The sequence below is a fragment of the Chelonoidis abingdonii genome, chromosome 17 (genome assembly GCF_003597395.2).
Source record: "Chelonoidis abingdonii isolate Lonesome George chromosome 17, CheloAbing_2.0, whole genome shotgun sequence".
NCBI lineage: Eukaryota > Metazoa > Chordata > Testudines > Testudinidae > Chelonoidis > Chelonoidis abingdonii.
Window position 1 is genome coordinate 22,585,072 of NC_133785.1, and position 24,427 is coordinate 22,609,498.

Here is a 24,427-nt window from a genome sequence, read left to right on the forward strand (position 1 = left end):
CACAGTATGAAGCGAAAACAACTGTTTGCAACGGCAGGGACTGCCCCCTCCTCTTTGGCTGCCATGGGGGCTTGGTGGAGAAGCTATGCATTATACATAGGAATAAAATGCCAAATCCCTCTGCTGGGAAAAGCCTTTGACTTTGTGCTCCTCGGTCATTAAAAACAAGGCCCACAAACATCTACATGCAGACAGCAGGACTGCTCGGCCGCGAGACCTGGAGTCTGATGCCCAGTCTCAGGCTGGGGCGATACTCGACTGCTCTAAAGGGGCCCTTCTGTACCATGCCCGGGGCAGGGAGCGTAGCACCTGAGGCCGCACAGCAGTCGGGATGCCCCAGGCAGGGGTCCCCTCCCCATGGCCATGGGGGGGCGCTGGCTGAACGGCTGGTTCCCAGCCAGGGGAGTCCCTCTGCCCTGCTCCCGGCCAGCTCGGGGGCAGGGGAGATGGGCGCGTGGCCGACCAGCAAGTGTCTGACTTGTCGCCCACACAACATCCAGGCCGATCCCGCCTCAGCCAATCAGGAGCCAGGACGCGGGGCCGTTGCTATGGTCTCCAACAGCAACACTTCCCAGGCTCTGCACCAGCGAAAATGCAAGTGAGAGAAGTCGGGGCGGGTGCCTGCTCCTGCCTCGCGTCCTGTGCCCCTGCGAGGGGCAGCCGCAGCGCCCTGAGCTCCGGGGCAGCCTTGCGGGGGCCCCTGAGCTCCCCGCCCACGGGCCGGCGCGGTGGAGCTAGGTGCGGACTTGGCCAGCCTGGTCCGGGAGCAGCCAGGTAGGACAGGACTCTGGAAGTCTCCGCTGCTTTGCAGCTGCATGGGGAGGCGAAGGTGCCAGCGCCACGCCCATTAGCAGCCCCTTCTCGCTAAGAACTGGTCTGCTTTGGCTTGACTCTGCTGAGATTGTTTAGCTTGAGACGCTGGGTCTGCTGGCTACAGCAGGGACCTTAGCAGCTGTCACTCACTCTAGCCTCAGCATAGTAATGCCTGCTCTCCAGTCAAGCGTTTTCTTGAGGTTGTCAGCTTGGCATTAGGAACATCAAACTGGCTGGTCTGGTTCTTGACGTAGTGACTAAATATTTTATAAAATGGAGCAAATTTGATTTTGCGGATGGCTGCAGGAAACGCAAGACGGATGCTACCACTTACACTCGTTCTAAAGCAATATGAAGCACTAGAAAATTAGCATGATAACCTGAGCCTCTTCCCGGGTTGTGATGGCATGCCCTGTAATTTGTGAGTACTAATCAACACAAATGAGGACTAGAGAGATCCCAGAGTTCAGGAGCCTGTTGTGTGATGAATTATTGTGTTTTTTACTGTCTTTTACTGGACCACAACTAAAGAGTAATACAAGATCAGCCCATTTCTAACTCCATATTGACACTCCTCCCCAACCACTCTTGTGAGGAAATAGTTATAATACCAAGCTTTCACACTACACTTTTCATTCCTAGATCTCAAAGTGCATTACAAGTAGTTCAGTATCATTATCCCCATTTTACAGGTGTCACCCAGCAGGTCAGTGGCAGAGCCAAGAATTGAACCCAAGTCTCTTGAGTCCCTGTCCAGTACTCTGAAAAGGAAATTTCACATGATTAATTTCTTATATTTTATTATAAAGGAGGCCTGCACTGTCTGCACAGTAGTGTCCATCTAGCTTCTTTTTTATTGTATCACGCATTATTTCATTTTAGCTTTGGAAGGTCATATCTGATTTCAGCTCCTTGTCATTTTTTTAAGGACCATATAAATATTTTGAAGCAAAATTTCAAAGCAAAATTAACGCAATTGAGTTTGACACACTGAATTTTGAAACAATTTATCTGGTTTTAGTTAAGGGGACACCATGACTGGGGAAGATTTGCTCAAAGACACTACCAGCGTCAAGCCAGAACTGGTTTTACAGCACTGTTTTAAACAATACAAACTCAGAGATTTGTATCCAAAGTTTTTCTTTAAAGTGAAACCAAGTACATTTGGGCCACCCAAATCCAGACGTCGCATTATTATCGCACCTCCAATGGTAAGACCGGCTTCTGATGGTTCAAAACCCATTCAGACCACTGCCATTGATGAAAAGGAGGAAGCTGCTGCCTGGCAAGTGACCCCTGAGGTAGAAAGCTGTCCCCACACTCCGGAAGAACCTTCAGAAGCAAGAGATGATCTACTAAAGCTGGAAGCTTGGATAACGGAAAGGAGAAAGCTCCGCTCTCAATTGGATAGCCTTGTGGATGTTGAAAAATGGCTAAGTCAAAAACTTTGCACCACTGAGCAAGAAGATAGAGTCCTGGAAAACTTACAAAACTGCAGAGCAGTGAGGAAGGCTGAAAGGAAGTTAGCTGCGACCAGAAATCTTGAAGTAAGTGTATGCCTCATTCCTCTGCCATTTGAATTACTGCACTGCAGCACTTGGAAGTCACACCTCACTATTATACTGATCATTTGAATTTAACAACTGTAGCTAAACAGAGGGAGCGTCAGGTAAGTTTTATTTCTATGGGTGCTAGTATCAGTCATGTATCCTTGCAGATTCTCATCAGTAAAATTACAGAAAGTGAGATAATTATACAACCAACCTATTCAGATTGTTCCCCTGAAGACAGTTACTTCTGCATATGAAGAGGTAATTCAGCCAGGCTGCATTGGAGGAGTTTCTCTGAAATTCTACCTTTTGGGGCAGCAGCTGCACTCTCCCAGAACTAGCTGAATATTCTATCCCTTAAAGCTGCAGATTGACAGGGCACAGAGCAGTCCATCTGAAGTTCCTCTGTGTACTAACTCCCTGCTCCCCTGATGCTAGACCCTGCCAATGCAGCTTTTGCAGTAACTATAGGGAAAACCCTGTGGTGAAAGACCCTGCAGGGTGGTGCTGCTGAATTCCTCCCCAATACAACCTCTGGGCATCCAGGAAGTTCAGAGCTGTCTATTGCTGACCCTCCTATCCAGTCCCTACCTCTCCCATCAGCACTGCCTGCACTATGCATAGTCCTCATGGAGTGACTTGGGCGGTGTAAATGTGGAACAGTACTGCAGAGGCAGCACTTCCGTCTTATGGGTCTCCAGGAAAAGCCTCCTGGATTCCAGTTCCCGCTGGAGGCAGAGGGGATTATATGGTCTCTGGTCAGGGTGAGGAAAGACTGAATCCAAAATAAGGTCATCTTGAGGGGTATGGAACATGCCAGGGCCAGGTCTTTTACTGGTGTAAATCAATATAACTCCATTAATATCAGTGGAGCTGTACCCATTTATATCAGCTGATGCTTCATCACTTTACAGTCTTCACACTTCTATGTCCTGAGTCAGGAAACCTGAGTGAATTTCTCATTAGGATGAAACTGATCTCACGATTATTCTTCAATCTCTTCCAGAACCTGCTGCCAAAGCACGACCTGCCTCCTCAAAGGAGAGTCATCCCCCTTATCAACGCTCCCTATCCCCAGTCCCTCATCACACTGCATAACCTTCTGCACAAACAAAAGCTCAAGATGGTGGACTTATTCAGGAAGGCGGATAAAGACAAGAAGCAATTTATGAGATCAGACTTCATTAAAGTTATCAAGGGGGTATGCAGAAAACAGGTTAAGAATATAAAGCTGAAATTCTCCCTTACTTCTGTGGGCGTAACTCCCCTGAAGCCAATGATAAGGGCTGATCTCACAACAACAGGTCCTCCTTTCACCGTGGTTACACTGATTTTAGAAATGATCTATGGGGAATTAATCTTCAGAGATTTTACTCCATAACTCGTGAAAATCTGTAGGGAGAAGGGAAAGAGAATTTAGCTGCATATTTAGATGACCCAAGAGATAGAGTGAATCCCAGCTGAGGACGAAACCCACAGTCACATTGTCGAAAAGAAACTCACAGGCCAATTCGGATTCTGCCCCATATGCAGATCTGCTGTTGGTTTCCATAACAGTGATGATATAGCTTTCTTCAGTTTGAGGATGCTCAAGATGCTTTACAGACCATTAAATAGCCTCACAACTCAAGCTGTAGGTAGGGGTGTATGAATGGAGAAGCAATGTGGTCCAGTGGGAAGGGCGCTGGACTGGACTCCAGACACCTAAGTTCTATTCCTGGCTGTCTTGCGGGCCTTTTGTATGACTTGAGTAAGTCACTTCACCTCTTTGTACCTCAATTTCTCCTACCACCCTTGTCTGTGGACTGTCATTTACAATTTTTGTGTACGGTGCCTACCACAACGCAGCCTTGATCTCAGCTGGTGCCATTAGATGTTACTCTAATATGTCTAGTAACAACACTTATTTGACAGATGGAGAAACTGAAGGCCAAAGATGCAAAGTGATTTGCCCAAGGCCACCCAGCCTCTCAGTGGCAAAGCTAGGACTAGTATCCATGGATCTTAATTCCCAGAGGTAATGGGCTTAATCTGCAGCAAGGAAGATTCAGGTTTGATATTAGAGAAAAAAATCTAACTTTAAGGATAGTTAATGTCTAGAATAGGGTTCAAGAGAGGTTGTAGAATCCCATCACTGGAAAGTCAGGGATCGTCTAGGTTTATATGGTTCTGTCACAGCACGGGGAGTGGGACTTGATAACTTCTCGAGATCCCTTCAGCCCTACATTTCTATGATTCTGATTCTCCAGCCACCAGGCTACACCATCTTTCAATACCATGGTAGTAGTGCACATGGAGCAACTTCAGAACTGGTCCTTAAGGCTTTATGGCAGCCTTCAATCTTCTTATGATCACATTTCAAATTTTTTCTTTTTACAGGCCAAAGTCCCTATCAGTGACAATGACCTGGAAGATGTGATCATCTTCCTTACTTCTTCAAAACGTGGGAATTTTATAACCAATGACGATCTGGTTGAATGTCAAAATATATGGCTGGATACAATGAGAGATCAGACAAAACAACCTGGGGAGGCAAAAACAGGTAAGAAAAAGGAACCCGCGGTAGGAAAATGATCTTCATTCTTAGGAGCATGGAAATCGCCACACTAGGTCCAACCCCAGGTCCATTTAGTACAACATCCTGTCTCCGACAATGAGCAGCACCAGATGCTTCACATGAAGTGTAAGATGCCCACACTAGCAGATGTGGGATAACCTGCCCCCCCACATTAGGTCGCATCCTGCTCATTAACAGAGAATTGCTTAAACCCTAAGTTTAATAATATCCCTTCCAGAATTTGGTTGACATTCTAGGCCCCCTCCAGCCAGATGGCTGAAAACTAGAACCTTTGACACAAATGCCCTTCCACTCAAACTCTGGGGGTTTGGATAAAATGGACCCAAGATTCAAGCCACCCCTGATTTTGCAAAACCCAAACCCAACTTCCTTGGGTCATCTCTACGTGAAAGCTTGTCCATGTACACATTACCTTATGCTACAGTCTCAGCAGTCAAGAGGTGAAAGGAGAACTGCCTAGAAGTGCTGAGAAATACGTAGCACTTTACAGCTTCAAAATGCCCTGCAAACATTAACTTATTCTTCAGAGCAATTAACTGATATTTCTAAAATGCTTAGAGAGCCTGAGAGGAAAGACACTAGAGAAAGCCACAGTATTATTAAAGTATTAGGATTAAAGACAAATATCCCACTGGAGTAAGCATCATTATTTGTATTGTATAGCTGAGTAAACTGAGGCACAGAATGGTTAAGTGACTTGCCCAAGGCCCAATGGTTAGTGAGTGTTGGAGCTGGGAACAGAACTCAGGGTGCCTCAGACCAAGTCCTGTGCTCAGATGTTTCCTACAACACATATTTGGAGGGTTACAATTTAGTTCTCTCCCAATTCAGGCCTCTCTCTATCACTGTTGTTGGGAAACAAAGACCTGATTCTGAAGGAATGTGAGAGAAGGCAGCATTTGCCAAGTACTTTCAAGTTGAGCTTCCATTTAGGAAAATGAAATCAGACACCACACCACTCTCCAATTCTGTCGGGTGTCATTAAAGGGCTCCCCTTATTTTAAGTCCTCATAATATGATGCTTTGAAATGGTTAATGCTGTTGACATTTAAAGCATCATCCTTGGCTTCTGAGCGAGCAGCCATTGAACTGAACAAGGCAGCTCATGCAGCAGAGCTATTGTTTCAGGCTCCCTGCTACTTCAGGCAGACACCACTGCCTTGGTTATGTTCGGGTCACATTTTGATGGTGAAACTGTAACAGCGAGAGACTTTCTTTTTTTCAACAGAAAGTTGCAAGTCTAAGTCTGGAGAATAATGGAAAGTCCTTGCCACCCTCTGTCCCCTGCCCCCCAAAGTTGGTTCTGTCTCTCCACTTTCTCTGCCCCCATCTAGTCCTCCTTGCAGTGGGCACTTTGGGAAACACTGCTGTATGATCAACGTTACCTAATGTCAAACAAATTCTCTCTCAAATAAAGGTGGGAGGTAACATAGTCCAGCAGCAAGATAGGGAATAAGAGGATCTGGATTTTGGCCCTGGCAGAGATTTACTTGTAAAAGTCAGTCTGCTGTTCTGTATCTCAGTTTCCCCATGTATAAAATGTGGATAATGACACATCCTCTTTTGTAAAGCTCTGTGAATCAAGTGTGATCATTAGTAAAGGAGGTGGAGGGAGGAGGGTCAACATAAGCCCAGGAACTCTTTAGTTACTTTCAAGACTTTTCAATGAAGCGCTTTAAGGAATCATTTCAAACTGGAGGTGGGTTAAGCTGTAAAATGCGGGTCTGGCTACAAATCTGGATCCAAAGCTCAAGGCTGTTGGTATCCAGAGTTCTGGTCTAAGCCTGTTGTTAACTCAAATTTGCACAGAAAACAAAGCCCCTTGTTCATTCTTTCATGAGTTCTGATCAGTTCAGAAGTTGATTTCTGCTACATGCTAAAATAATGTCTTCGTTTCTTGTGATTCTACAGCAAGTCCCCGATTTCACACCCGAAAAGCTGTTTCTAAAACTGTTAGTCGTCCAGCATCTGCTGCTGGCAAAACCAAAGAGACGCAGCCACTTGCTCCTAGTGAACCTGGAGCAAAGTTAACACTGTTAGAAGTTCCCCCTATCGACACCGAACTGGATCACAGACCTCTAAGCTATGAGGAAATGGAGGAGACTGGGAAGAGATGCAGAGAGAGGAAACGATGGGAGAAGGTACTGTATATCTGCAGAGAAATTATTCATTTACTTATGCTTTGCATTTCAGGCCTTCCCATGGGTGTGACAAATTGAAGATGAAATAGCAGTTTAAAAAAAACAAACCAAAACAAGGGCTTTTAATGAGAATATTATTGATTAGTAATCTTTTGCCCTTCTGTATATAGCACCTTCTATCTGACACTCTCCCTTTATGAACAATTAATTGTGCCTCCAGCACTCTGAGTTATAGGTATTTTATTCCCTTCCTTACAGAGGGGTGAAGAGAGGCACAGCTAAATGTAAGTAGTTTACATACCCCAGAATGGAAAGTCAGTCAAGGTCATCTTTTCTACTCCATCTGCTCACAAAAGCAGGATTAATCCCTATGGGATATCTGCAAGCACTTTGTCCTGTCTTGTTTTCTATATATCCCGCAGCAGGACTCACAATGAGTCAGCTGCAGAGTTGGGAATAGAACTCAGGAGTTCTGTCTCCCACCACTCTGTGCTCTAACCACTAGGCCGCACTGCTGCTGGGAGAGGTTCTTTTTTTTAAAAAAAAAAAATCAGGATGCATTGGTCCAGCTATTTGCATCTTCTGAAACTAACAATCTCACCTCCCAGGGTTTGATGAATCTCCACTGCACACATTGTAATGGAAATTAATGCTAAAGACATTCCAAGAGCAAGGGGAACAAAACTATAAGGCTCAGTTTTTTCAAAAGATCTCTGAAAAAAACAACTACAGTGTTTTCTAGTGCAAACTCTTGTGCAATTCACTGCTGTGTAGACAACTAAGGCACCACTCGAAATGGGGTTTATGCGGGATATGAGTGTGCATGGGCCTCGTACTGGCCCGCCACACAAGATGGATTTCATCCACAAACCAGTGCCTGTGCTCATGAAAACACAGTTACCCATTCTGCAGGCACAGAATTCCATTTGTACACACAAACAGTGCCTCCTGAGCCACATTCATCCCTGGCGTAACTTCACTGAGGTGAGTGGAATTACACCAGGGATTCATTTAGCCCTTTGGCCATGAAAATGTTCTGTCCAGCTACACTAATGGGGGCCTGCCCTTTACTTGCAGGCCAAGGTCAATCCAATACAATGGCTGGAATGCTGTCGACTGGTGAGATCTGGAAACAAGGCCATTGATGAACACTGCTTGCCATCTACAATGGAGAGTGAAATGGGGGAAATAACTGATCAGCATCGAAGGACCTGCTACATGGTTTATCTGCAGTGTCTCAAATTATGCAAAGAATATAACATTCCACTTACCGAAAAGGTCCTGGAAAAAGGTAAAGCAAAACTTTGGGTTTGGTGTAAATGTACTACCTCAGAACAATTCAGGCTAAGCTTTGCCCCCCAGCCCAAATGCATGGCTCTTATTTTAGCATTTCCTATGGGTGGGAAACAGACGCTAAGTAGATGGGTGAAGAATGAGGTGTGTTTGTAGTTCTGTGTATAGCAACAGGATTGGTCTAGCAGTGGATGCTGCTGGTTAGGATTAAAATACATTGAGAGCACTAGGGAAGGATTGGAATAGCAAGCAGTGCTCCAAATCAGGATTGACGGCTCCTGGGGTAGAGCGGTGGTAGGTGATTTCGGCTCAGCATAGCAAGAGATACTGCAGGGGAAGACAAGAGATGGACTGGCGCATGTAGGATGGAGCAGGACTGGAACAGCAGGAGTGCTGCAGGTCAGGATTGAAGAGCATTGGGAGAGCTCTGTAGATTAAGTTTGCATAGGGTCTGCCTGCACTACGCCAGACTCAAACCATTTCTGTTAGTCCCTCACCTCACTGAGTTCAGAATCCATTGAAAACGTTTAGCAGGTCATGTGCCATACAGTTATTACTGCTTTCTTTTTTTTTGCGTTCTTTGCTGACAGCCCTGCTGTACCCAGGAGACAAAATAATCAAAGAAGGAGCATATGTGCAGAAGATCAGACAGCCAGGGGGTCCCTATACAACAACGGACGGGAGTCACCACCAAAGACGAGTGCTTTTAAACAGACAAAGATTAAGAAATGCATTAAAAAGGGATGCCAAAAATGGGTTTGTTCAAAGAGTTTCTACTGTAGTGGACAACTTAGTGGGCTATAAACCTATAGTGATTTATCTCCAAGCTGCAGCACGGCCTAGGAGATCCAGGAGACCAGGGTTCTTTTCCAATTTCTGCCACTGATCTGCTGTGTGACCTTGAGCAAATCACTTCTCTTTTCTGTTCCTTTATTTCTCTTCTTGCCCTTTGTCCATTTAGAGTGCAAGGTTTTTGCGGCAGAGACTTGGTGTATGTCAAATGCTAACACAATGGTGCCCCAGTCTTAGTTTAATAATAATGAAAAGGGATGCTGGTATAACATCAGTAGGCAGGCTTCAGGCTTTTTTTTTTTTTTCTTTTTTTTCTTTAAGGCAAAAGTTGTTGGTTTTGGTGGGGGGTGGGAATTTTCCTCCACTAGCTCAAGTGTCTCTTCCAGGGCATGTGTACATTACAGCAGATGACCATGTTTGCTTTAGGTATGGAGCATACAGTTTCCAGTGCTGGCCCTATATTCCAGTGTCCATGAGACACAAGGGAAAGTCACGGTATGCCCAATTCTCCTGTTACTGTCACTGGTTTGACCACAGTGTAACTCAGAGTAACTCCACTGAGGTCAACTATTTACATGGATGTAAATAAGAGAAGAATCAGATCCAATGGGTGGAAATGTTCCTGCTGCCATCTTGTGATTCATTCCTCTTTGCCCAAACCCCATTTTGCTGGCCCTTCTGGCGAGACATGATACAGCATCCAATATGGTGTGTATCTGTATTGGGATGAAATACATTCAGGGGCAGCCTCTGATAAGATCATGACAGTGAATGACCCAGATTCTCCTCTCAGTTACACTGACACTGTTGCACTGGTGTCAATGTGTCTTGTCATCTGTACAAAGGGGCTAGTGCTACTTACCCACCTACCTCACGGGGCATTGGGAGAATTGCTTCATTGATGTTGTACAGTGCCCTGAACTTACCAAGTGCTATACAGATGTTAAGTATTCTTATGTACCATGATGATGGTGAAAACCTGAATGGAACATCTAGCACATGTACAATTACTTATTCAGCATCTTTCCCCACTGCATTATTATGTATGTAGCTCCATGAATACACCTGATAATTTACAGACATTTAGAAAGACAAGGGAATTTTCCCCAGTGAGCTTCCAGTCTGTTGGTTGAGATCTCTGCCAAAAAGTGTATTCATAGTTTGAAATGATTCCTGTTTGATCTTCCCTGCTAGAATGCATGATACAGGGATTAAGGGGCAACTACATGGAAAGCAGAAGGAATACAGAGGCAGCTGGATGTCATTTGAGGATTATGAACAGTTAACAAGGTCTGTGCAGAGAATGGTTTGCTCCATATACAATATGGAAGCAGAGGCAACCAATGGCCAAGTTGGCTTCAAGAACACTCTTTCCCAACAACCAGTGAGATACAGCTTTATTCAGAAGCTCCTGGAGTTCTGAAGCCTTGTCAGTATGGGAGAGTTTTACTAGTTATACTGATATAGTTTTACAGAATAGATATACTGGTATAACCTCATATGTACACTTTTACCAGAATACAGGTGGCCATATGGTGGGTTATAAATACATATAATTTAATATAATTTTGCCTGCATTTGTACTGTGGTCATGGGTGGCCAGTGACCCGGCCATGGGGGGAGGCTAGTTCCCTCTCCCTCCTCTTCTTCCTCCCTTCCCCGCAGGAGCCGAGAGCACCCCCAGCGCTTGGTCACTGGGCAGCACAGACGGAGTGCCCCAGCCCTGGAGTGCTGGGCGGCACAGACACAGCGCCCCCAGCCCCTGGTGGCCGGGTGGCACAGTCCGAGCGCTAAGCGGGCAGTGTGGCCCCAGTGCCAGCTGCCCCAAGTCCCCACGGCAGGCTGCCCAGGGCCAGGGCAGAGCGCCAGGAACTGCAGGACAGGGGCTGAGGATGGCGTGCAGCTATGGCCATGCCAGGCAGTTTGGGGAGGCACAGCCTCCCTCAGTCTACGATACCTGCCGCCCATGACTGTGGTTTCATTTCAGTATGTGGCTCTCTGCCACTTTCTATCCTGAGCTGTTCTTCCATGTTCCTGTTAAACAGCTGCCACATTCCACCCCACAGTTGGCTGCATTTCAGTGATGGCTAAAGAAATCCCTGGACAATGAATATAATTAATTGAGCATTTTGGTTTCTTTAAGTGAAAGGCATTATATAAATGTGTTACTGATTATTTAGCTCATATTTTTCAGACGTCTGCACACGAAGTGGTCCAATCTGAACTACAAGTCTCACGACAATAACTTCTGGCCAGGTCACCTTCTGGACAAGCTGCGTATTTACCTCCCACAGATAGCGCCTAATCAGGAGCATGCCCTGTTCAGCTATGTTCGTCCAACACCACCTGTCTATCCTGGCGTCTACAACCCACACCGCAGCTGGCCAATCAGTGACCAGGGATACGTGACCTATGGAAATACTGAGACTCAAAAGTATTGATGTTGTCTGGGACAGTAATGCTATGCACAACGAAAGCTTTGTGACCTCTCTGTCACCTCCATGGACTTAGGCCACCATCATAAGCAAAATAAAGCTATCAAAGTATGCATTCCCAAAGTTATGGGAGACTTGACAGAGCAGTTGACTTCTAGATTGGCAAGTTTCTGTTCCTTGTGACTCATGACACAAGACCTGGGGACATTCAATGAAACTGAAAGGTGGCAAATTCAAAACTGATAATATTAGACTGTGGAACTCGGCACTATAAGACATTGTTGAGGCTGAGAATTTAGAAAGATTCAAAAAGGGATGGAGCATTCATAAAGATAACAAGAATATCTAGACATAATAGTTAACGCTAATAAAAAATCTGGGAGAGATATTAACCTCATATTTCAGGACAAAAAACTAACTATTAAGGATCAAGATTAAACCTAATTTGGGGGTCAGATTATTCCACATCCACCTATCGTAGAGTTTCTTGCACTTTCCACTGAAGCATCTGGTGGTAGCCACTGTCCAAGACAGGATACTACACTCAGGTCTGATTGAAGCTGGCAATTCTGTTCCTGTGATTCCAGTCCAGCTCTTTGGTGACCCATGTAAAATGCACTTGGCAAGTCGCAGTCTAGTTTCTACCAGAAGATAGAGCCAAGTCACAAAAACTGCCATCACAACTAGCCGCACTTATTGGCAGCCTTGGGATGGAAGAGTGAGTGGGCCATGATAGTGACTAAACTAACTTGTCACACTTGTAGAAATCAGGGTCAAGGCACATGGGTGTGGGAGGGCAGAGGAAACTTGCTCTCCTGCTGCCTACGCTGTATCTGTTCACAAGGATTTTGATTTCCATGACAAAAATTTCTTGGTGGACCAACACTTGAAACCTGCCAATTCTCACACAGCCTGGGGATACTAGACTACGAGAGTAGGAACACTGGTTGTTGGGACACTGGTCTTATCCCGGTCCCTTGAGCAGCATGATGGGATCTTTAACTGCCACCTGCTCAGCCAGAGATGGGGGGTAGTTACCCCAATTTAATTTAATAGGCTGATGAAAGATTTAAATATAAATATAGATATAAATAAAATGTATCTTTTCCCTCCCCTTGCCCCCCCCTGCAAAAAAACAAACAAACAAACAAAAAGCAAATATAGAGAAGGGAATTTTATTTAAAAATATTTTTCAACAGCAGGTTCTGACACAGAGTTTTCATACTATACAGAAGGCATGTTTTAGCTATTCATTTTGAACTGTATTCTCTTTCTTCAAAACAAACACAGTACATGTAGCAGTCAAACAGAATTTATGGAGATCTCTCAGTAACATGGATCATGGTTATTTAGCTATGCTGTATATAATTGAACCAGACAGTTCCAGCCATAAAGATCTTTCCTTGAAAATATTTATGAACAGGCTAGTTAGTAAATAGAAAAACTTCAGAACACAAAGTTATGCACCTCACAGTACTGTGAATAGCTGGTGCCAATCAGAAAAGTGTAGTTACAAAAATGCCTCAAAAAATAAAAATCAGGTTTGTTTTTCACATTAAGTTGTGGCTTTATTCATAAAATACAATATACACGATGGATTTTTTTTAAAAAAAATCTGCTCTAAGAATTACCTTGGGGAAGTTCACTGGCCTGTGCTGTGTAAGAGGTCAGAGTAGATGATCACAATGGCCCCTTCTGGCCTTTGAACATATGAAACAATAAATGGCTTTATTCAAATTGTTAAATCACTAGTCACATTGGAAACTTTCAGAGTTTACAATTTTAACAGTGATGTCTGATAAGCAGGTTGAACGAACCTACTTCATTGCTGAGCGACCCAAGTGAAATTCAAGAGAATGCACCAGCATGAGTTATACTGATCAAGCCTGAGTGAAACGTTAACTGATGATCAACAGCATGGCTGGGGAGATGTGCAACCAGGAGCAAATGACCAGCGGTGTGCTGCTATTTTAACAGAAAATTACAAAGTATAACATCCCAAGAGATCCCAGAGTGCTTTGCAGGCATCATCTGCTGCTACTGACAACCAGCAAGCAGGTTGGTGTGGTGCTTTTTACAACTTTTCAGTCTGTGCTCCTCTAATAACCCCTGCTCCACACACAGCTTAAAGCTTAGGGCCCCCCTTATGCAGATACTTAACTTTAAGTGCACAAATCATTCCATTCACTACTCAGGAGTTTAAAGTTAAAACAGTTACATAGGTGCCTGCAAGACTGGAATCTAGAACTAGAATATCCCTATGGGAGAGGCTAGAGATAGGATCTTACAAAAATATGATAGAATCCTCAAACACGCTTAGCAAGGGTATAAATGGGATTCTGAAGGAAAAGGTATAAACAGATAAAATATGTTCCTAAAGATTTAAGCTTTAAGAACATTCTAGTCCCAGGATTCTCTAACAGTACATCCACTCAACAGAGCCCCACTTGGGTCCCTGTTTAGAATCCATTGAGTCATTTCATTTTATGGTTCAGCCCTATTAGGGTAGATACCTGGACCTCCCAGGTGCATCCTATAAAAGAGAGGCAGCAAACAACCTCCTATAGTGCTGTGGACTTAATCGCAGCCTTACAGGCTAACCTCACTCTAAACAGGGCCACCCGGGAGGGAGCAAGTGGGGCAATTTTCCCCAGGCCCCACAGGGGCCCCCACAAGAATATAGCATTCTATAGTATTGCAACTTTTTTTTTTATGGAAGGGGCCCCCAAAATTGCTTTGTCCCAGGCCCCCAAAATCCTCTGGGCAGCCTTGACCCTAAAGTAAAAGTATTAGAAAAATACCAATGTATTCCTTTGCTAGTAACCTATAGTGACTGTCAAATTCTCCCAAAGCCTAGAATGCAGTTACTGTACTTAGATTTGGTTAATTCCTCAGGGCGAAGAGCTAGTCTTGCGGTAAGTGCCAGGTGGTTTCTGATTACCAGGGCAGCCAAAACTTCCCAGATTAGTTTCACATCCTATCAAAAAATATCACTAATTGCATGATCCAGCTGGATCCTGTTGCAGGAGGACTGAAACCAAAGTGAAACGCAGAAAATTAAACATTGTGTAAAGGATGAGCTTTGAGAAAAACACCAACAGTTTGCTTCCTGTGATAAAAATAGCAGAAGTTGACAACACTAGCAAGAAACAGACATTTAAGAAATATTTGATCTGGAAACGTCCCTAAAAATTAAGAAGAATCCGTAATATTACTAGAAAATACACTGCAAAGAGTTTATATAGGTATATTATAATAAAAATATTGATTTTTGTAAAGCAACATTTTATGCAACCAACAATTTATATTTGAAGCTTTGTTACCTGACAATTTCTCGTGAAGACGCTGGAAAAAAAGTGTTAATAAAATGAAAAAAGTAAATAAATTAATACAGCCAAAACCTCAGTAATCCGTCCTTGGGCGCCATGTGGCATCAATGCTGCAGTATCCGAAACCGGCCACTAGATGGCCCTCACACAGTGGTATCAGTGCTGGCGGAAGTAGCTTCATTCTCGCTCCTCTGGCTGTCGCCCATGCCGTTTGCGGAAGTTGCTTGGGATAGGTCCTGGCAGATTATAGTTGCCGTTATTGTAGAAAAACTACGAGTAATTTTAAAAACTGTTATTCTCTTAAATAAATATTCTCTGATCTTCATCTAACTATCGTAGTTACTAAGGTTAGGAGCCAGGTTCAGAGTCCCCCTTTCTGGGTCCTGATCAGGGATGTGGCCTGCCAGGACCTTCAGGAGTTACCTCATCAGCCCGCGCGCTCGTCCGCTCTCTCTCTCTCAGCGGCGCTGCCTCTCCTGGGTGGCCGCCATTAGGACCTGGTAAGTGCCGGGCCTGTCCGGATCTGTCCCCATCGGTGTCCGAGGACCCACCAGCTTGGCCCTGCCGTCTCCCAAGGCCCGTTGGCGGCTCCCTCCGTTAGCGCTCCGGGGTATTTCCCGGCGGGGGCGGAGGATGGTGGCCGCCGAGCCGGGGGTTTGCCTGGCGGCCGGGCCGGATTCGGGAGCTGGATCCGGGGAAGGGGCGTTCAGACGAGCTTGGGGATGTGGTGCGCCGCTCCGGGAGGGGCGAGTTTTGGGCTCCCCGATTGAAGGTGGATTCGTTCCCCCGCCCTGGGAAAGCAGTGGGGAACAGGAGACCCCCTGGCCCCCGGCGCTGGGTGACCGGAGCTGTCTTCCTCCTCCCAGCTCCGCGCTCCCCGGGGGATGGGGGGCGGGGGTCCGTCTCCGAATGGTGGGGGCGCTGGGGCTGCAGCTTGGGGAAACGGGGCCTGGTCCCCCATCCCTGAGGGGCTCCAGTGTCGCCTCGGCTGTGCGCCTGGAAACCCAGTAGCGAGAGAACTGCGTGGGGGGAGGGGAGGAGAGGAGCGTGGTCGGAGGGAACTTAGTGGGATTCCCCCAAATGCCCTTCGCTCGCTGAGCGGTAATTGACTCACACGAGTGATCGCGCGGACGTCGCTATCTAATTTCTTTATACTACTGTGCTGAACGTCCTAGTATCTGAGCGTCGTTCACCTCTAGTCAACCAAGATCGCACTGGAAATCCCAGTTTACAGTGGTTGCATAAGCCAGTGTGTTGGCCAGTGGAAGTGGGAGCCTTGCTGTAGGTAAGGGAAAGGCCTTGAGGGTTAATGCTAGAGGTAGTTACTGCATTGCACAGGGGAAACTAGTTCTTTAATGGGGACACAACTCAAATTGAAATAGTATCTGCTGAGGCTTTACTGGAGAGATCTAGCTGGGATGGGGAGCAAGATTATAGTTACTTTTCTAGTTTCTGTGAACGGGAAACTAGTACATGTTGCAAGGATGGCTTTTTAGACTCAGCAGTTTGGGCACAAACTGGAAGGAGTCCAGCAACAACCACAGAACTGGGCGGATGGGTGGGATCATTTGGGAATTAAGCTCCTAAAAACATCTTGTGCAAGTTCTGTGATACCACTTGCAAAGACACTTTATTCCCAAATAATTTTGACTCGTGTGGGGAAAAATGGGACCTCCCCGGGACCGCCTCTGGAGAGCTTTCAGTACTCTTCCAGCTTCGGAAGCAGGAGGGAGAACAACTGCAGAGGAATACCCATTCCATTACTAACTTTGGAAGTGGCTAGTTAATGGAAGGCAATCTGCTACAGGTTTGGTCAAGATAACTTATTGCCATCTTGTTTTGTGTCCTTTCTTATCTGTGTTTTATTTATCTTAGACACCATGCCTGCCCTCAGACCCCTGGTGAAACCTAAGATCGTCAAGAAGAGAACCAAGAAGTTCATCCGCCATCAGTCAGATCGTTATGTTAAGATCAAGGTATGCGTCCCTCTGAACAAAACAAAAAAAAGAAAAAAAAGAAAAATTTGGAAAGGTGTCTAAATCTTAAAGCCTGAGAAGTGACTATATTTAGGAACTATTATGAGGTAAAACATAAAGTACCTTTAATTATCAGGGATCAGAAATGTGGATTTTCTGTAATAACAGTGCAGTAGAGGTTTCTTGCAGATGTGCTTGTAATGTAGGATGTGAGAAATTGGATTGAAAAAGGCCATTTCCACCCTGAATCTTTGGATTTATTTTTCATGATGGTGCAATTGTATTCTTAAAACTTCCTTGCATTTCCCTAGCGCAACTGGCGTAAACCAAGAGGTATTGATAACAGAGCTCGCAGGAGGTTCAAGGGCCAAATCTTGATGCCCAACATTGGTTATGGTAGCAATAGAAAGACGAAACACATGCTGCCCACAGGATTCAAAAAGTTTCTGGTCCACAATGTCAAAGAACTTGAGGTGCTGATGATGAGTAACAAGTAAGTTGGGAAAGATCTCTTTAAAACTCATTCAAAATGTTTGTCTTAACCTAACCCTGGTATTCTGTGATGCAGGTTTATACTTCAGTTCTGTTGTGATTTTGATCACAAAATTACAAGGTTTTCAAGGGGCAAGGCGGGGTGGGGGGCAGGAGTCCAGGGCAGGTTGCAAGGGAGGGAGAGATCAAGTGAAATGGTTAGAAGCTGCTAGATTTTAAGCCTGAGTGAGATGCTCTATTCTTTTTCTCCTGACTTTACCTCTCACTAGAGCTTCTTCGTCTTCTTGCCCCTCTATACCATGCTTTGTGCCCAAGAAGTACCATGCCGTTATTCAGGGCCTTAGCTCATTGGGGCCTCAATCATGTTTGGAGACCTTTGGGCACTACTGACATATGCAAAAGAGGATAAACATCCAGTCCTGCTTATCAAAGTATTCAACTCCTTGATATCTCTAAGTGGAACCTTCCTGGAGCAGAATGCGGAAGGGAATGAACTGAAACTAGCCCTAGCCCACAACTGCTCTAACCACCCTTGTACAGCATTTCTGTCCCTCGGCAATATCAGCTTGCTGACCAGCCTGTACCCTCCAAACCAAGCCATAGTTTCTTGCTGTTCCTGTAATACTGTGGGTTTTTTGGGAACAACAAAGGACTGTAAGATGTGACCATAAAGGATTTTGGGAATTAGGGTCAAGAAACAAGGATGTATTTGAGTTTTGGGGTCTGAGGTGGAGAGAGCTTAAGAACACCTGGCTTAAAAGAACAGTATCTTGGCTGTGCCTGCCTTCCTGTTTCCCCTTCAGTTATGTCCTCTTCCTGGGATGTTAAACATTCTGTTTAAGTACAGTGCATCATAATCTTCAGCCTTTAGGAGAAGATCATTTTATGATCAAACATTCAAAGGGTAGAAGTAATTTTGAACTTTGATTAAACAAACCCTAAACTTTGCTTTGTATAGGTTTTTGTAGATTGATCTTATTCTTGTGATACAGGCTTCCTGACTAACTTCATTATAGAACCGTAAAAATGTAGGGCGGAAGGGCCCTGGAGAGGTCATGTTGTCCTCCTTAACTCTAATGCTGAGCAGGACCAAGTATAAGTAGGCCTTTCCTGATTGGTTTGTCTAACCTGTTCTTTAAAAAATCCAGTGATGGGGATTCCACATCCTCCCTTTAACTTAAGTATCATGATTGGTCTTAATATCACACTAAATTCAGGGTCTAATTTGGCAATGTGCTGAATACCTCCATGTCTACTAACTGCTGCTGCAGCAGCAGCATCCTAGAAAATAGTACTAGGCAGACAGATTTGCTTTCATCAACTTGACATTTTGGTGCTAAAAGGACATGGTGGAAACACAGTAATGATTTAGGAATAAGGTGTTTGCATTTTTCTTAATACAGTATTTGCTAAAAATTGCACAAGTAGAAGATCATAGGCATATGTAGTAGTTAGGAGGCTTTATAAAATGTCAGACTTAATTCTTTAAACAGTAACCTTTTATCCTTGTAAACGCATCTGACTTGTGTATTGCAGGAAACGTATTTGGTCCCTGGTATATTTTGAATTGCATTTTCTAACTATGTATTACATTTTGCTGTAAACTGAGCCCCACAAGGAAACTGAATTGGAACTATCAGTGGTAGGGCATGAGTTACTACTGACATGAGTGGATGCAACCTGGCTGTTTTCATTGGATCTGCACTGCCTTATTCCAGCAGTAACTCGATCCAACGATATTAGAGATAATGCAGAGAAGTGGGATCAGGAGAGGAAAATGCAGTTGGCATTTGAAGAAGAGAATAGCAGACAGTTTCCTAGCAGGGTAGGGGAGTGTGTTGCTACTTGGGAGCAGGAAGCTGTAATATTTTGTAATTTGACACACTGTTCTACTGCAAGAGTTAATCTTCTACAGCAGTGGGCAGATGAGAAATGGAGAAAGGAAATGAAGTGCAAGTGGAATATTTGTGGGATGTTTTGGATTTTGCTAAAATACCAGATTAAAACCTAAACTGATCTTTCAACTAACATAGTGTGTTCAGAATTTAGGCTTAAATTTGAATGTAAACATTAAATCTATTTAGTCCCAGTTATAAATAGTCTAGAAGAATGTTGCAGAGGAGTCTTTTGCAAGAGGCACGATGTGTACGCTTTTTAATAACCTGTTTATTTCTAACTGCTTAAATCATGAATTCTCAGCGGACAGCAGCTAATACTATATTTAGTTCTTAAAGTATTTATTTTAACTTTCTTGCAAAAATACTTTTAGCTGCTTGCTTGTTCTTTCCCTACACAACGCATGCCCACTTAGCTCAATATTTCCATTCCTGTGCTGCTTAAAAGGGGGGAGGCTGTGAATTGAATACGGGCCTGCTTTATGCTGCTGAAATACTGATTCTTTATCCATATTTTAATAGGTCTTATTGTGCTGAGATTGCTCACAATGTTTCCTCCAAGAACCGCAAGGTAATTGTGGAACGAGCAGCTCAGCTTGCTATCAAGATCACCAATCCAAATGCCAGACTGCGCAGTGAGGAAAATGAATAAATGGGCTCCTCCTTTGTGTAACGGTATTTTATTAAATACAAAAAAGCCACAATGTGATGGTGTGTGTTGAATGGTTATTAAGTCTTCATCAGATCAGACCTCAATGACAATTATCTCACTATGAAATACTAGTGAAAAAGTGAGACAAGGCAGACTGGGCATCTCAGTTTTCCTTCTGTGCTGCTCTTAAAGGTGGAGGCAAGGAACTGCACTATTGCTTTGGTGTGAAGTTGCACTGGTACTGAATTAGCCTTCATTTTCCCACTGTAAGTCTTCAGGTCTTTATTTCATGCATAAGTGTAGAAAGCTTATTGAATTCAAAATGAGGCCTCTAATGGACTACTATAGTGAATACTGTTACACTTTGTCTAGAGCATTTCTAAACTGCCTGTTCCTGTTCCATTGGGGTGGGGGGAACTATAGCATGTTTGAATTTAAAGACTCACGATAGGAAGCTGAAAGGGGAATGGGAGTACAGCCCCCCCCTTGAATTGCCCCACTGCTACTTCTGTTAAGGATACTAATTCCAGGAAGGCAAGTAGTACACCATGCTGTATAGTTAAGACTAGTATAAATCTTCCTGGCTGGGACACTTGCCCATTATCTTAACAAGTTCTTGTAGTTAAGCCTAGGCTGTTTAGTTTGTTTTTTTTTTTTAAACTCCAGGATGCTGCAACTCAACTCTTTACAGATGACTTGCATCAGTTAGCAGGTACTGTTTTACTAGTAGTAAATACCTAATGCTTTAGAGCAAAGGAAAGGTTCTGTGCTATAACTGGGGGAGGGTATACCTGCACCTGAAGCTTGCAGTGTTGGAGCATAGCATATGGAATGCAATCTTGGGAGAATTAATAGAATAAACTTAACAGTCTTCTGAAATGTCACGAGTCCTTCTCCCTACAGCAGTTTAAGTGGCAGGGACTAGGAGCAGCATAGCTGAAATGCTGTGGTTAACCCAATGTTTTACTTCTATTAAATATTGAACCAGAGGAGCAGATACAGCTTCAAAAATACATCTTTATTTTCCTAGGATGCCACTCATACCAAGTGGAAAGGTCTCTCACTCTGCACTATAAACAGGACAGTTAAAATGTTTCACACTAACCCCTCAGTCAAAAACAGGAAGCAACCTGAAATGAAAGATTACAAATTCATGTCTGCAAGAAGTGTTATGGCTTCATTCTCTGGTTTGCAATTACTCCATCTGTCATTCCTGTTACAAAATTTTCCCTGTGCAGGGCAGGATTTGAGCAAGACAACTAGTGACACTAAGTTCTTGTATGGTGTGCAGAAGAGCTCATTTACATTCATGCAACTTAGTTGCCTTATACTATTTTCCTAGTTATGTGATACCAGAATACTGAAGGCAGGTCTCTTCTACAGCCATGTGCTGCTGTCTTTTAGTTCTAATGACTACAGTTTGGAATACATCAATGCTTTGGTATCAGACAGTCACAACGACAGATCTCATTACCCAGTGGAACACTGCTGGCAACTTAATACAGGAAAAAACTTCTGTAGATATAAAAATTAAAGAAATACTTCCTGTGGAAAATTAAAATTACGATTTAAAACAGATGCCATTCTATTTTGGAAGACACTCACTGTTACTTTGTCCGGTCAAACTTCTTGAGAAAGAAAGATCAAGAGTGAGCTTTATTTGCCTTTTGCTGCCATAAATTCCTAGAATATCAATTATGAATTTAGCTAGCTACACTGAAAACTAGTAAAGCTTGAAAGATAAATTCTGCTCAAGTGCAGTTCATAGTGAACACTAGCTAACATCTTAGTGTAGGGTGTCTTTCAATTTTGAAAACTGCTGTGGTACTGCCCCTTAACTGGTTCTGAGTTTCAGGACATTTGCTCTTAATTTTTAAACTAGTGTAGTCTAATGAAAAGGGTAGAAAGACCTTCTGCAGACAAGTTATTTTGGATAGAAATGCATGTGTAATGGCAAAAATTAAAACTAAGTTGCCTTTAAACTTCTGTCCTTATTCAAAATGGTAGTGCAAGAAATGCTACAAAAGGTGGGAAACTTCCAAGTGACAGTTTCTATTTTTCAGTCATGAATTGTAATAGTAAATTCAGATGGCCTCACTTAAGCCCTTTAACAACATGCTGAATAATTTAATATACTTGTTTTTCACTCCCTCTGCAGCACACAGCCCTTTTAACCTTAGTCTCGTTGCCAACTTATTTAATCAGAAGTCTGACTCATGTAGCTGACCTAGCTGTCATTTTCTTAAACAGCATAAACCCTTTTTTTTAAGCTGAGGTTAGCTTTGAGACATTCTTCTGGCTGCCTATGCGGCATCTGTTTCACTTATAGGTGTTATGGGGGGAGGAAGGGGATAGGGGAACGATACAGAGGACTTTAATTCATGTCCATTGATTCTGTGGTAGGTAACGAAGCTGAATCCTTCTGAATGCTTTCATAGAGTGAAGCCATTTCAGGATTGGCTCTGATTTGAGAAGAAAATTCAGCCATCACTGGACTTTTCTCTACTTCTGGGATGGTTAGTAGAGCAGCTACCGCCCTCATCGCTGACCGTTTCAGTTCATCCTGCTTTTCAAATTCCTGTTTCACTGAACCAGCTTTTACCTAAAAAAAAAAAAATTAACATGGCCCTTAAATGAGATCTGGAAAAGGAAGAACATACACACAGTCGAAGTGGGAGGGAGTCAGAGAGTGGGATATTTTCTAAATGGAGAGGAATTTATGGTGACTTTTCAAAAGCAATCCACATGGATCTAACTGATTCAGAGAGAGCAGAATTAAACAGACACTGAGCATTGTTGAAAATGCCCACAGTAGTGGTACTTTATCATTAAGATGATTATGAACAAGCTAAATTATGTACATGTATTCACAAAAGGCTATTTCTGCTTTGATACCGACACACATCTCCATTAGCAAGTGCTACATAGATACATCCGTTTAAGTTACACATGTAAAATAATAAATTCTAGGTACAGTACAATACACCTGACCAAACTAATCAACAAAACTAAAATTTCCTATTGGCAGCCAAGGTGACTAGGTAGTCATGACCTCGATTATAATTGCTCCACCGATATGCAGAGTTAATACTATTATATGAAATCTAGCAGCTGTGGGGTACTTTTTCACTGCTTGGTTTTAATGTCTCTTCACCATAAAGTCTAGAATTACGTAAAAATGGCAACTAAACATCACCCTGCTACATGCATGCTGAATACTTTCCTGAAAATAAAATGTGCTTTGTATTGTTTTTTTACACCTGCAAAGCCAACACAGCATGGGAGGGGGAGCTGGATTCTATTGTGGCTTGCACATCAGAGTTGTTTTAGTTCCTATTATAGAACGTTTGTTACTGTTTGCAACGTGCAAGCTGACTATGCAGGGATGGCAGTTTGAAAACCCATCCTTTTATTTAGTAATTGAGCAAGTCTGATATAGAAATATTTCAAAGCCCATAAACATGGAACATATCATTATTTTTAGAGTCATTTTTTCAGAGCAGAACCACAACTGAAGTCTCAAAACTCAAGTGATCTTGAGTGCTATTTACTGCAAGTATGGAAATAAGCAAACTGATTTAAGCAGGTGGAGTTTAACCTCAAGACCACAGTACCATTTATTATTTTAAAATATTTTCTGCAAAGGTCTAGTTTTTAAGAACTTGTGACAAAAATTCCATTCCATAACAAATATTTTAGATATTGTAGGCCCCAAATTGGCTCATTTTCAGCAAGTTCTGACAGATTGTCTAAGGTACCAGACCTTTCAGAAACATTTAATTTTTGTTTTATTACAAGTGTGAAATTCTTGCTTTCACCAGGGATTAAGACCCAGATTGCAGTACCAAAGCAGTGGCGCTTGTAGACTTTCCAGATCTTGGAAAGTCTCTATTGCACACAGAAGCATAGTACTGACTTTCCCAAAATCACAGACAGACACTCAACTGAAGCTTTCATTTAATCTTACCTTAGTAGAGCAAGTTGCCCGCAGGGGTTCAATCAATCGCTCTAGCCTTTGTAGAACTGCATTAGGACACAACGTGGAGAGTCGAGCCAGCATGATGAAAGTCAACATCTAGAGGATTTTTTTTTTAAAAGGCCGATTTAAAATACTCTCAGATCCCCCTCAAACCCAAAACCCTTCTATCAAGTCCCCATGCACTCTACTGCAACAATTTCAGACAAATCACTGCATCACATTGCATTGTTCTCTGTTGGATGGTTTTCTTTGCACTCATAAAGGGGTATGTCTTTTAGACAGGGGCGGCTCCAGGCACCAGCGCACCACGCACGTGCCTAGAGCGGCAAGCCACGGAGGGCGGCAGTCAGGCTGCCTTCGGTGGCATGTCTGCGGGAGGTTCGCCGGTCCCGCAGTTTCAGCGGCAGGTACACCGAAGGCGTGTTACCAGCGGACCTCCTGCAGACATGCCACCAAATCTGCATTACCAGTGGACCGCCTGCCGAAAGCCACCTAACTGCTG

The 24,427-nt window shown here is 43.7% G+C and overlaps 3 protein-coding genes and 1 non-coding gene across 8 annotated transcripts in view; 3 read left to right on the top strand and 1 right to left on the bottom strand.

Moving 5' to 3' along the window:
• Window positions 1-699: 699 nt before the first annotated feature.
• Window positions 700-13,804, top strand: EFCAB12 (EF-hand calcium binding domain 12). Of its 2 annotated transcripts, XM_032784250.2 has the most exons (9): window positions 700-774; window positions 1,835-2,360; window positions 3,370-3,564; window positions 4,743-4,905; window positions 6,853-7,082; window positions 8,160-8,373; window positions 8,966-9,131; window positions 10,362-10,457; window positions 11,362-13,804. In XM_032784250.2, exons 2-9 carry the CDS (start codon window positions 1,848-1,850, stop codon window positions 11,606-11,608), a joined length of 1,824 nt encoding a protein of 607 aa, XP_032640141.1. In that variant the 5' UTR covers window positions 700-774; window positions 1,835-1,847; the 3' UTR covers window positions 11,609-13,804. The 2 variants fall into 2 exon arrangements, with proteins under 2 accessions (XP_032640141.1, XP_032640139.1); XM_032784248.2 differs by lacking the exon at window positions 700-774 and having other exon boundaries at window positions 1,003-2,360.
• Window positions 13,805-15,351: 1,547 nt separating this feature from the next.
• RPL32 (ribosomal protein L32) lies at window positions 15,352-19,996 on the top strand. 2 transcript variants are annotated; one of them, XM_032784246.2, is made up of 4 exons: window positions 15,352-15,431; window positions 16,807-16,907; window positions 17,219-17,400; window positions 19,817-19,996. In XM_032784246.2, exons 2-4 carry the CDS (start codon window positions 16,812-16,814, stop codon window positions 19,944-19,946), a joined length of 408 nt encoding a protein of 135 aa, XP_032640137.1. In that variant the 5' UTR covers window positions 15,352-15,431; window positions 16,807-16,811; the 3' UTR covers window positions 19,947-19,996. The 2 variants fall into 2 exon arrangements, with proteins under 2 accessions (XP_032640137.1, XP_032640138.1); XM_032784247.2 differs by lacking the exon at window positions 15,352-15,431 and adding an exon at window positions 16,137-16,216.
• Window positions 16,601-16,740, top strand: LOC116827102 (small nucleolar RNA SNORA7). The gene has a single exon (XR_004374215.1). It is a non-coding gene; the product is annotated as a small nucleolar RNA SNORA7 (small nucleolar RNA).
• Window positions 19,997-20,943: 947 nt separating the features above from the next.
• Window positions 20,944-24,427, bottom strand: part of LOC116827064 (cullin-associated NEDD8-dissociated protein 1-like) — a 33,277-nt gene continuing 29,793 nt past the window's right edge. Inside the window, exons 14-15 of one of the 3 annotated variants that reach the window (XM_075073212.1) lie at window positions 23,914-24,021; window positions 20,944-22,548 (exon numbers count right to left, since the gene is read on the bottom strand). In XM_075073212.1, the coding sequence (XP_074929313.1) occupies window positions 22,321-22,548; window positions 23,914-24,021 (336 nt within the window). In that variant the 3' untranslated portion in view covers window positions 20,944-22,320. The remainder of the gene's footprint in view (window positions 22,549-23,913; window positions 24,022-24,427) is intronic. The other 2 variants (XM_075073214.1, XM_075073213.1) reach the window with 2 other exon arrangements.

Excerpts from the sequence above, each read along its gene's own strand:
- EFCAB12 (XM_032784250.2), top strand. The coding sequence starts at position 1,848 with ATGACTGGGGAAGATTTGCTCAAAGACACTACCAGCGTCAAGCCAGAA. Across the intron at positions 4,906-6,852 it reads ACCTGGGGAGGCAAAAACAG|CAAGTCCCCGATTTCACACC; the intron begins GTAAGAAAAAGG and ends GTGATTCTACAG. Across the intron at positions 9,132-10,361 it reads AAAAGGGATGCCAAAAATGG|AATGCATGATACAGGGATTA; the intron begins GTTTGTTCAAAG and ends CTTCCCTGCTAG.
- RPL32 (XM_032784246.2), top strand. The coding sequence starts at position 16,812 with ATGCCTGCCCTCAGACCCCTGGTGAAACCTAAGATCGTCAAGAAGAGA. Across the intron at positions 16,908-17,218 it reads ATCGTTATGTTAAGATCAAG|CGCAACTGGCGTAAACCAAG; the intron begins GTATGCGTCCCT and ends GCATTTCCCTAG. Across the intron at positions 17,401-19,816 it reads GTGCTGATGATGAGTAACAA|GTCTTATTGTGCTGAGATTG; the intron begins GTAAGTTGGGAA and ends ATATTTTAATAG.